The sequence below is a fragment of the Lycium barbarum genome, chromosome 2, assembly GCF_019175385.1.
Source record: "Lycium barbarum isolate Lr01 chromosome 2, ASM1917538v2, whole genome shotgun sequence".
Classification (NCBI taxonomy): Eukaryota; Viridiplantae; Streptophyta; class Magnoliopsida; order Solanales; family Solanaceae; genus Lycium; species Lycium barbarum.
Window position 1 is genome coordinate 133284337 of NC_083338.1, and position 12949 is coordinate 133297285.

At 39.5% G+C, this 12949-nt stretch overlaps 1 protein-coding gene across 10 annotated transcripts; it reads right to left on the minus strand.

Annotated features, from left to right (window-relative positions):
• Positions 1 to 231: 231 nt before the first annotated feature.
• On the minus strand, positions 232 to 8032 carry LOC132627335 (uncharacterized). 10 transcript variants are annotated; one of them, XR_009577840.1, is made up of 5 exons: positions 6462 to 8032; positions 3346 to 5385; positions 2448 to 2503; positions 1628 to 1678; positions 232 to 551 (listed from the first exon to the last, which is right to left on the minus strand). XR_009577840.1 is itself a non-coding variant. In XM_060342624.1 (4 exons), the coding sequence occupies exons 2-3, from the start codon at positions 4778 to 4780 to the stop codon at positions 1656 to 1658; spliced, it is 1458 nt and encodes a 485-aa protein (XP_060198607.1). In that variant the 5' UTR covers positions 4781 to 5385; positions 6462 to 8032; the 3' UTR covers positions 232 to 551; positions 1628 to 1655. The 10 variants fall into 10 exon arrangements, 7 of the variants coding, with proteins under 7 accessions (XP_060198607.1, XP_060198605.1, XP_060198603.1 ...); XR_009577839.1 differs by having other exon boundaries at positions 2448 to 5385; XM_060342624.1 differs by lacking the exon at positions 2448 to 2503.
• Between the last annotated feature and the right edge of the window lie 4917 nt (positions 8033 to 12949).

Consider the following 12949-nt stretch of genomic DNA (forward strand, 5'->3'; position numbering starts at 1 on the left):
GCTCCTTGACATTTTTAGCGAATCCGAGTAATATATAGAGCAGTATATAAATACCAACAACGAAAATTTGGAGCAATTTTTGAAACTTTTGGGGTAAGGAACTTTTGGGTTTGACTAAGTTTTGAAGTGGGATCTTCATATATCATTAAGGTTGTCACGACCCAACCCCGTAGGCCGCGACTAGTGTCCGTGCTGGACACCCAAACGTACCCAATAACCCAAACCAACATATTATCAAAATATATTAATATAAAGGTTAGTTGGCGCTACTAAATATCACAGATGAACAGATTTTGCACGTAGAGGCCGATAAGGCCATCACCGATCATAACAACCCAAAACATATACAGAACCCACACAAGTCTGTCTACAGACCTCTACAGAACATAACAGAATCATAAGATGGGACAGGGCCCCGTCGTACCCCTGAATAGCGTACATATATACAATAGCAGAAGATTGTACCAAAATATAGGCTCCGGATAAAGGAGCGCTCCAAAATAGCAGAATAAGATCCTAAGCGGACGGATCAGCAAACCTGTCGTCGGTACCTGCGCGGCATGAAAACGCAGCCCCCGAAGAAAGGGGGTCAGTACGAAATATGTACTGAATATGCAAAGCCTGAATTACAGAAACAAAATCATAACTGGTACAGAACGTACAGAAAGTAAATAGAAAACCCAAAGTATCAGATACATATTTTCAAAACATGCAGAGTGTGTACAGAAACATATGTCACATGAAATCCGGCCCCTGCCAAGGGACTCGGCAGACAGAACGTGGCCACCCTCCCGACGCTGGTGCCACAACACAGAAGAATCAGAACAGGGGCATAACCCTGTAACATAATATGTCATATCAGATGGCCATAGCAAATCATATCAGAACAAGCGTACATGGCACAGCATACTCCACAAACCCATGTACGCGTATACCTGCCCCCTCACATCGAGGCACGGCGAACAATGCAAAGGATCACGCTTGACAACATATCCTGGCCCGGGCTCAGTGGGGGAAACATTGAGGCATCCACGAACGGAGTAGTGAGAAACTAAATGCACTAAAAATACCATATATATATTTCCAGAGACTCAATGAGGCATATCGAATGTCAAATCAAATCAATGAAATCGGACGGAAACATAGTAAGTAAATTTAGATGTCATAACGGGTTACGGAGGCATAATCTATCCGAGATCGTTTTCAAGATTCAAAACAATTTATAAGACTTAATGAAATATTTAAAATAGTTTTTATTTAGTAGATAAAGGAGTAGTTAGAGTATCTCTAACGAAAACGCTCGAAGACAAGTCATAGACACATAAAGGGTAAAATTGGAAATAGTGGGCCCACCTCGGGACCAATGAAGCGGTGGGCTCAAATTACGTATTTTTAAGCTTATGGGGTCACCTACAAAGGTTCTAGGACATTCCATAACTTCGTAAGCAATTTGGGAAAAAATTTCATAATTTTTCATCAAAGCATACTTAAGGAATTCAATTCTATTGAATGAAAAAGCGACGATTTCAAACGCGGATTCCGATGGACAGAATATTCCCCGAGGCGTAAATCCAAGCCTAGTACATCTAGGACATGCCAAGAGAAGAATCGGGATAGCTTTACATACCTTATATGCTCTTTACGCCTTTCCAAATTCAATTCCCGTTTCGCCCAAAATCTGCAATTGGTCACATTTACCAATTCTCAATTTCCAATCTTTAAGTATTCAATCTTTATTCATAATTGCCTACAGAAATTTGGGCAGCATCTCCCCTATACATATAGCATCCCCGAGAATTTAACTCGGCCAAAACAATCAACAACAACCCAACAACAACATCAACAACAACAACAATCACTATAAACACAATATAACTTAACTAGCTATCTTTCCAACATAATGTCATAACCTTCATTTCAACTTCAATTTCCAAACTAATCTCAATGGTTTCACATTCATCATTAATCTAGATCATCACAATATAATTTGGAAATATTTCATATCATTTCTACGAAATATTCACAAGATATACAAAATATACAAACTTTCCACCAAAACATAATTCACCCAAAACTTCAAATCTTCAACCTACATATTCATAACATATTTCCATCTTCCAATTTCATCAACCATAATCATAATTCACATCTTAACAACTTCATTTCCATAATATCACAAAATCATTCTAAAGTGACATAATCTTCTACATTCCAACTTCAACCAAAATTCATTCAACTTTCATTCCCAATATAATTTTCACCATAACCACAACTAATACAACATAAAATTCAACTCATATATGTATACAACATATATACACTCATGGCTACATATATATATACATACCCACTTTGCAAACTTCCTTATTTCCATAATTTCTACTCATTTCCACATACCACAACATAAACAAACCTTCATAACATAAGAAAAAGAAATTGATTCTTACCTTTTTCTACAACTCCTTCACTTGAACAAGTTGTCAACTTGAAGAAATAAGTGCTCCTTCTTCCAAAACAATTACACCAAGTTGTAAAGGACCCTTAAATTAGTAGGAATACCACAAGAAAATAATTTTTGGAGGAAGATTTGGAGGGGTGAATTTTCTATGGCCAAACCCGAAATGGCCCTTTTTTTTGCTCTTGTTTTGTTTGTTCTTTCTCCTTCTAAGTTTCTTGAATCATCTAAGGGATAATGATCCCTTTATAATTAATTTGCCACATGGAAATTAATTAATTTGGTGGGCTTGGACCAGGTATGGCCGGCCACCCTCTCACCTTGGGCCTAAATTTTTCTTTTCATTTTTTTGGGCCAACTCGGTTGGTCCCGAGTTGGGCCTAGCCCACTGACCTTTCGACCTTAAAACGTCCATATCTCCTTGTACCGACGTCACCTGGGAACCCACGACCTATGGTTGGAAAGATAATTCAATTATCTACAACTTCTAATTCTTGGTATTTTTCCAAATTCCAAACATATAATACCGTTTTTGCCCCCCAAAGTCAGGTCACCCGAAAACGTTTTCTTAAAAATATTCGTTTGGAGGACTTCCACTTTGATTTGGCCCAAGGGTCCTTCTTGAGTTGTGTTTAACTTCACATATGTGATTCATATAATTTGTCACATGTCCCAAAAAAAAAAATCTTGACGTGTGGGCCCCACCTCAGCTTACAAATAATTCGACGTTCAAAAATACGGGATGTAACATCCTCCCCCCCTTTAGAACATTCGTCCTCGAATGTTAAATTAATCTTATAGGGTCTTGTAAGCATTTTGGGGAAAATATATCACAAAGTAGAGGCTAGATCTTTCAATACACTTATATTTCGAAAAAGACATTAGTATACCTGTATCCGCGTTTGGTAGCGCCTCCGGGTCCTGTCGACTAGTCAAGGCATAGATGCGGTTCGAAGGACCGCTTGAACTGGGAGCCCCGCCACTACCTCTGCCGCGGCCTGCTGATGTCGACGTACCCTGCCCCGCAGGGCGCATGGCTATCGAAGGAGACGATGACCCAGCGACTGATCCGGTAGGCTGCGCTGCACCTCCCAAATTACCCTTATACGGACACTCTCTCACAGTATGGCCCTGACGGCCACAAGAATAACAAGCACCTGTAGCACGGTAGCACTCTCCAGGGTGGTATCTCCCACAATAAGAACACTGAGGCCTGGGTGGCCTCGTCTGACCGGAACTCCTGTCTACCCGCGAACCTGAAACCCCGGAGCTCTGGCCTGCTCCTAAATACCCTGGGCTATCAAATCTCCTGCCTGAGAACTGCGGAGGTGTGCTCTGTGCTGGCTGGGAAGAATGCCTGCTAGACTGCTGCTGCTGCTGAGGCTGCCCACTCCGAAATTCCTCAAAATACCCAGATGATCTGGCCCTCTTGGGCTGTCTCCGATCCTGACTCCTATCGGGCTGATGACCCCTGTGCCGGTCCTCCATGCCCTGAGCGTGCGCCTGAATCCGGGCAATATCCATATCGGGCTGAGCGGCCAATACCAAGCAACTGTCGACAAAATAACGGTCCAGCCCCATAATATACCTGTGCATCCTGTCAGCCATAGTAGCTACCACAGCAGGTGCATATCGGGCCAATGAGTCGAACTCCATACTGTACTCTCGAACACTGCAGCCCCTCTGTCTAAGCAATAAGAATCTGTCAGCCCTGGCCCGCCGTAACTCCGGAGGCAGAAAATGGCTAAGAAAAGCCTCAGAAAACTCATCCCAGACTGCTGGGGGAGCACCAACGCCTCTGGCTAACTCCCAAGACTCGTACCAATTTGCTGCTACATCATACAACCGGTACGAAGCCAACTCCACTGACTCTGTCGCAGATGCCTTAATCAAATGTAACGTGCGCCGCATCTTCCTGATAAACTCCTCAGGATCCTCCTCGGGCTTTGTCCCGAAGAACTCTGGAGGATTACAGGTCAGGAACTCACGAGCTCTCGAACTGTCACGTCTGTCTGCACGACCATCCCCAAGTCCGTGCCTATGAACCTGCCCTGCTACCAGTCTGGTCAACAACTGGACCGCATCTCTCATAGCCCGATCCTCAGCCCCTGGCTGTGGAGCTGGAGGCTCAGGTACTGGAACCTCTGGAGCTACTGGTGGAGCTGCCCCAGACTCCTCTGATGATGAAGACGTAGCAGAGTCTGCTGGCCGGGACGCAATATCACGCATCATCTGAGCAAGGGTCCGAGTACCCTTCTGAGCCCGGCTGGTCTCTCCTACCACGCCCTTTTTCTTCTGGGCAGCCGTCGCCTTTTTCGGAGGCATCACTGAAAGAAAAACAACAACGGATCAGGACAGAATCATCCTAATAGCACAGCTCTATTGCACGATCTAAGATTTCAAAAAAAGAAACACCCTAAATGTCCTGTAGCTTCCTGTTTATAGGTGTGGTGCACAACACACCGATAAACAAGACTCTACTAGACACGGTCTGTAGACGTTCCGAGGACGAACCGCTCTGATACCACTTTTGTCACGACCCAACCCCGTAGGCCGCGACTAGTGTCCGTGCTGGACACCCAAACGTACCCAATAACCCAAACCAACATATTATCAAAATATATTAATATAAAGGTTAGTTGGCGCTACTAAATATCACAGATGAACAGATTTTGCACGTAGAGGCCGATAAGGCCATCACCGATCATAACAACCCAAAACATATACAGAACCCACACAAGTCTGTCTACAGACCTCTACAGAACATAACAGAATCATAAGATGGGACAGGGCCCCGTCGTACCCCTGAATAGCGTACATATATACAATAGCAGAAGATTGTACCAAAATATAGGCTCCGGATAAAGGAGCGCTCCAAAATAGCAGAATAAGATCCTAAGCGGACGGATCAGCAAACCTGTCGTCGGTACCTGCGCGGCATGAAAACGCAGCCCCCGAAGAAAGGGGGTCAGTACGAAATATGTACTGAATATGCAAAGCCTGAATTACAGAAACAAAATCATAACTGGTACAGAACGTACAGAAAGTAAATAGAAAACCCAAAGTATCAGATACATATTTTCAAAACATGCAGAGTGTGTACAGAAACATATGTCACATGAAATCCGGCCCCTGCCAAGGGACTCGGCAGACAGAACGTGGCCACCCTCCCGACGCTGGTGCCACAACACAGAAGAATCAGAACAGGGGCATAACCCTGTAACATAATATGTCATATCAGATGGCCATAGCAAATCATATCAGAACAAGCGTACATGGCACAGCATACTCCACAAACCCATGTACGCGTATACCTGCCCCCTCACATCGAGGCACGGCGAACAATGCAAAGGATCACGCTTGACAACATATCCTGGCCCGGGCTCAGTGGGGGAAACATTGAGGCATCCACGAACGGAGTAGTGAGAAACTAAATGCACTAAAAATACCATATATATATTTCCAGAGACTCAATGAGGCATATCGAATGTCAAATCAAATCAATGAAATCGGACGGAAACATAGTAAGTAAATTTAGATGTCATAACGGGTTACGGAGGCATAATCTATCCGAGATCGTTTTCAAGATTCAAAACAATTTATAAGACTTAATGAAATATTTAAAATAGTTTTTATTTAGTAGATAAAGGAGTAGTTAGAGTATCTCTAACGAAAACGCTCGAAGACAAGTCATAGACACATAAAGGGTAAAATTGGAAATAGTGGGCCCACCTCGGGACCAATGAAGCGGTGGGCTCAAATTACGTATTTTTAAGCTTATGGGGTCACCTACAAAGGTTCTAGGACATTCCATAACTTCGTAAGCAATTTGGGAAAAAATTTCATAATTTTTCATCAAAGCATACTTAAGGAATTCAATTCTATTGAATGAAAAAGCGACGATTTCAAACGCGGATTCCGATGGACAGAATATTCCCCGAGGCGTAAATCCAAGCCTAGTACATCTAGGACATGCCAAGAGAAGAATCGGGATAGCTTTACATACCTTATATGCTCTTTACGCCTTTCCAAATTCAATTCCCGTTTCGCCCAAAATCTGCAATTGGTCACATTTACCAATTCTCAATTTCCAATCTTTAAGTATTCAATCTTTATTCATAATTGCCTACAGAAATTTGGGCAGCATCTCCCCTATACATATAGCATCCCCGAGAATTTAACTCGGCCAAAACAATCAACAACAACCCAACAACAACATCAACAACAACAACAATCACTATAAACACAATATAACTTAACTAGCTATCTTTCCAACATAATGTCATAACCTTCATTTCAACTTCAATTTCCAAACTAATCTCAATGGTTTCACATTCATCATTAATCTAGATCATCACAATATAATTTGGAAATATTTCATATCATTTCTACGAAATATTCACAAGATATACAAAATATACAAACTTTCCACCAAAACATAATTCACCCAAAACTTCAAATCTTCAACCTACATATTCATAACATATTTCCATCTTCCAATTTCATCAACCATAATCATAATTCACATCTTAACAACTTCATTTCCATAATATCACAAAATCATTCTAAAGTGACATAATCTTCTACATTCCAACTTCAACCAAAATTCATTCAACTTTCATTCCCAATATAATTTTCACCATAACCACAACTAATACAACATAAAATTCAACTCATATATGTATACAACATATATACACTCATGGCTACATATATATATACATACCCACTTTGCAAACTTCCTTATTTCCATAATTTCTACTCATTTCCACATACCACAACATAAACAAACCTTCATAACATAAGAAAAAGAAATTGATTCTTACCTTTTTCTACAACTCCTTCACTTGAACAAGTTGTCAACTTGAAGAAATAAGTGCTCCTTCTTCCAAAACAATTACACCAAGTTGTAAAGGACCCTTAAATTAGTAGGAATACCACAAGAAAATAATTTTTGGAGGAAGATTTGGAGGGGTGAATTTTCTATGGCCAAACCCGAAATGGCCCTTTTTTTTGCTCTTGTTTTGTTTGTTCTTTCTCCTTCTAAGTTTCTTGAATCATCTAAGGGATAATGATCCCTTTATAATTAATTTGCCACATGGAAATTAATTAATTTGGTGGGCTTGGACCAGGTATGGCCGGCCACCCTCTCACCTTGGGCCTAAATTTTTCTTTTCATTTTTTTGGGCCAACTCGGTTGGTCCCGAGTTGGGCCTAGCCCACTGACCTTTCGACCTTAAAACGTCCATATCTCCTTGTACCGACGTCACCTGGGAACCCACGACCTATGGTTGGAAAGATAATTCAATTATCTACAACTTCTAATTCTTGGTATTTTTCCAAATTCCAAACATATAATACCGTTTTTGCCCCCCAAAGTCAGGTCACCCGAAAACGTTTTCTTAAAAATATTCGTTTGGAGGACTTCCACTTTGATTTGGCCCAAGGGTCCTTCTTGAGTTGTGTTTAACTTCACATATGTGATTCATATAATTTGTCACATGTCCCAAAAAAAAAAATCTTGACGTGTGGGCCCCACCTCAGCTTACAAATAATTCGACGTTCAAAAATACGGGATGTAACAAAGGTAATGGTTCCAAACCTAACTATGAGTTTATCTTCATGATTAAAACTAGTTTTAACCTTCATAACCCTAGAATTTGGATTGGAAACTGATGAACTTCAAAAACTCTAGGATTTGGAATGGAAACTCATGTATTACACATATTCGAAAAATATGATTTTTCACGAAGAAAGGGGTGTACCAAAAGGATTTAGCTATAAGCTTGGGGGCAAACTATATATATATATATATATTAATTAATTAATTAAACTGGCAAAGTATATATTTATTAAGCCATTTTAATTAGAAAAAAGACAGCGTTTTCAATTGGTTGATGAGAAAGTACTTCTAGGGAATACGGGTCTTACTTATAAGTGATCGAAGACTAACTTTTGGATTTTTTTTTATTTTTTTTTAAATACATTTTGGTTTGTTTTTTGAAACATAACTGTATTCAATACAAATGCTATCGTTTAATTTTTTGGAAAATTACGCTTTGTCTATTTTTTAAAGTACTTATGCAACGTAGCTCATACTCTGTGTATCAACTTCGATTTTGTTACACCTTGGAAAATCCCCCGTATATGTACAGTGAATAAGCTAACCAAGAGCGTAGCGTATGCGATGTTTTGATGAGTAATAAAGAGTATTAGATGACCCTCGACGAGATTCTAAAGGCATACAATGCAAGGAAAGAAAGTTGCTAAGGAAAATGAATCATACGTTGTGTATCGGATAAGAATAACAAACAACGATTTGGTGATGGCATAATGAGGTCTTAGGGATAAGCAATAACGTCCTTTAGATGGGTATTGAAGTGTTAAACAAGTTTTAAGAAGGTTCCATAAGGATCGAAGATCAAACGAGTTGACGAAAACAAGTTCCGGAGAACTGGACAACATACGGCCAGACATACTGGCCGTATAATATATACGGACCGTATGTCCAGTCCGTAGATCCAGCCCAGAACACCAAGGTTCACTGGACCAAATATACGGTCCCAACATACGGTCAGTAAATATTATACGGACCGTATGTTGGTTCGTATAAAGATGGTCGGCCAGCTTTTGGTATTTTAATATAAGGGACTCTTTCATTTCATTTTTCATTTCATTCACTCTCCACTCTTCAAGAACCATCTAGAAGACTCTCCACTCTTCCACTACAAGAGAAATCCAAGGGGAGCTAAGATCAACAACACCAAGTTCATGAAAACAAGAGTGTGAAACCAAAGTAAACTTCATCTTCATCAAAGAAAACCAAAAGAGGTGAGATAGGGTTTTGTTGCTAGAGGAGAAAATCCACTCAAGACTCGTTCAACCATCATCCAAGGTAAGTTTCATGACCATTTCATGTTGTTTAAGGTATTGGAAGGTTAAGATACCCGAATTGTAGAAAAACATAGCAAATGGGTCATTCAAGAGTGAATAGTGTCATGAGTAAGTGGTAGTTGAATTGAATGATGAATGTTAGTGTGTTGTGAGTATGAATATGTTATAAATGACATGTAGACCATGAGATAAGTGTTATACATGGGAAAATACGATAGCGAACCCAAAACCATAAATGTGGGGAAAAATGAAGAGAAATGGTGGATCATGGCCATTGTATATGAATGATAATTGTGATTTGCTATATTGTGATTGTTACTGTGGGTGATTGGGAGTTGATATGGAATACGGGAAAAGTAGTATAAACAAAGGAAGTGCTGCCTAATTTTCTTTAGAAATAGTAGTGCGTTCTTATAGTTGGTTAACTAACGATCGTACAAATCCTCTTTTTGAAGGTAGAGGCGTGACATTGAAGGAGAATAAGCAAACGCTAAATTGCTTAAACGAGAAAGGTATGTGAGGCTTAACTCTTCTTCCAAAAGGCATGAATCCTTCATGTTTTCCACAATTCTTCTATAAGATGACGCTTATGAGTCCTTCAAGTTTTCCACAATTCTTCTATAAGATGACGCTTATGAGTCCTTCCATATATGGAATCGTCTATAAGCATGATAATAGTGACAATGAGCTAGAGTATAAAAATTCAAGGACTTGTGACACGATATTCCTACATGCTAATGATGTTATTATTGTTAACACTCGCCTTATGCTTTATTTCCTTCAAGGCGAGGCATGATACTCATGAATGTCCATAAGACAATCGAGGGTTCACGACCTTACGTCACCCCGACATAGTGTGGTTGTCTTAAAGCCTAATGTATGCTCTTAATGCTAATATATGCTATGACAATAAGATGATGAATAATGCTAACTTGTAATATAACTATGGGATACATGGAACACTAAGAAATGATAACACGATGCTATGACATGAGATGTATAATAATGATGTGTTATGATTGATGTTGTGATGATAAGATTTCCACCGCGCCTATATGGCCGGGCATGTCACCGCTAATGCGGGCTGCGTATGATTCCACCGCGCCTACATGGCCGGGCATGTCACCGCTAATGCGGGCTGCTATGTTTACACCGAGCCGAGAGGGCCGGGCATGATCACCACTAGTGGGCGGCATATGAGGGTTACCCGGACGCGAGTGACGATACAGATTATGATGTGATGATGTACATGATGATGTACGTGATGATGTATGAGATGTGATAACATGTATACTATGATTATGTAAAATGTGAGATATGAACGTAATACGATTGCCTATGACACTTGTGCAGGTTATATCATTGTCCCCTGACTCATGATCTTTCTATTAAGTTTGTTTATTTCATTCCTGCCTTGCATACTCAGTACAATATTCGTACTGACGTCCGTTTTCTTTGGACGTTGTGTTCATGCCCACAGGTAGACAGGGAGAAGATCTTGCTCCGGATTCTTAGAGGCTGCTAGTTGACTGAAAGCCCTCCATTGTCCCGGAGGTTCCTATGATGATTCTTTTGTGTACAATTGTAGATGTCATCTCTTAGAGGCTCGTAGATACTCGACGTGGGTCGCGTGGTTTCGTGGCATGGTCATTATGTATGTATATATATTATATCATTTTGCTAGCCTAAGGGCTCATGTGTATAAAACGTGTTGTTTCTAAATGGAAACAGGTTTTATTATAAAATTGAGCATGAATCGGATAAGTGATTGTTAAATAAGCCTAAGAAGTAATAGTACGAGCGGTGCTCGGTGGTTAGCCCCGGGTACCCGTCACGGTCCCTAGTCGGGTCGTGACAGATTTAGCCCACATTTGTGTTATAAACACCTTTTATACACTTTGTTGATACATTACGTACAATCTCCCCCACCCCCACACCCCCACCCACCCAACAACCCCATGGTATAATGTTGTAAAGCGGGGATAATGCAGTGATTAGGCCAAATGGATTAATCATTCTAAATTTCTATATCTACCCAAATTTCGGTGCAAATAAAGTGGAGTGAGATTTTTTTTTTTGCGCGGATTGCCCTTCATTCGGGGTGTTCTTTAATTTTTGCTCTTCAAATTAGTGGTCTTTAATTTTTGCCCTTCATCTAATATCCCGAGGTTCTGGATTCAAACCCCAGTTCAGTAAAAAAAAAAAAAAAAGGAATTTTCGCAAGGCAGATGTCTGGATTCGCAAGACAGCATTTTGCCTTCAAAACTCTGCCCATGCAAAACTCTGTTGCAGACCTTAAGGCAGAGTTTTGCCTTCAGGCCAAAATTTTGCCTTAAGGCAGAGTTTTCTTTCAGGCCAAAATATTGCCTTCAAAACTCTGCCTTGCGAATCCAAACTCTACCTTACGATTTTTTTTTAAAATGTTTGGCTGAGCGGGGGTTCGAACCCAAAACCAAGAGATTTTTAGCGAAGGACAAAAATTAAAGACCACCCCCGCGAAGGGCAATCCTGCAAATTGCCCAGAAATTTTTGGGTAACATTGTCAAATCCTATATTTACATAGTTTAATAATCCAATGGAAATCATAAACTTACTCTTTTGTTGGTTGCACAATTAAAATGTTTCAAATTGGTCCTTATTCTTTGAGATATTGTCCCTTTTGACTCAATAGGTCTCAGGAATTCCCCACCAAAAAAAACTCCTTAGAAAGTTATACGTATTCCATGTGAGGGAATATTTTGAAGTATATAGTATAAGCTAAACATGGGCTTTTTGGTTGAACAGAGAAAAATTATATATAGTTAATATGTATTATTACAAATTTCAGGCCACACCATGTTGTTCTTTCATCGAGCAGCCATAAAAATTACTCAACTAACCAAGGATAGTTCGGGAACTTGAACAAGTGTATTAATTAGTATAAAGAAATAAAATTCTCATTACCTTTTTTTTCATGTTAGTCAATTTGCTTCTACTTAGTCGTACATTTTTAACTCGTCTTCACATGAGGAGATTATCATTGAAATATTGCTGATCTAGAAAAAAAAAAGATAAATGTTTTGAAAAGTAAAAGCACAAGTCATTTGTCAATTGGATGTAATACAAAAGAGCTCATTCAATACATCATCACATCGCACAATTTTTTGGCCTCAATGACTTTAAATTCACAGTCCACGCGTACATAGCTAAATTATAGCAAAATGACAAATAAAATGAAATAATTTTTATGAAATTGACACCTCATTAATTAGTTAGATATCCATCGATGAAATTAACCTGTCATTTTAGAGACCTGAAACTCCTCCTTTTACTAATCGCCGTTATCGTACAAAGAGCATAACTGAACACGGATCTTGAATTTTTTTATGAAAATGGTCCTTGTTTTAAAAGGAATACGTGATTAGGTCATGTCCCAAAAGTTAATTGGATGAATTTTTACTAGCTTATAAGGTAAATAAATGTAGAAGGAAGACCCACCTGATTTAATTACTCATTTTTCATATGTGGATAATTATATCAATTATCTTATGAAAATATACGAGATTAAAACTTAATGCTCTAGATATTTTTCCTGTCATCTATAAGAATCTATATAAGAAT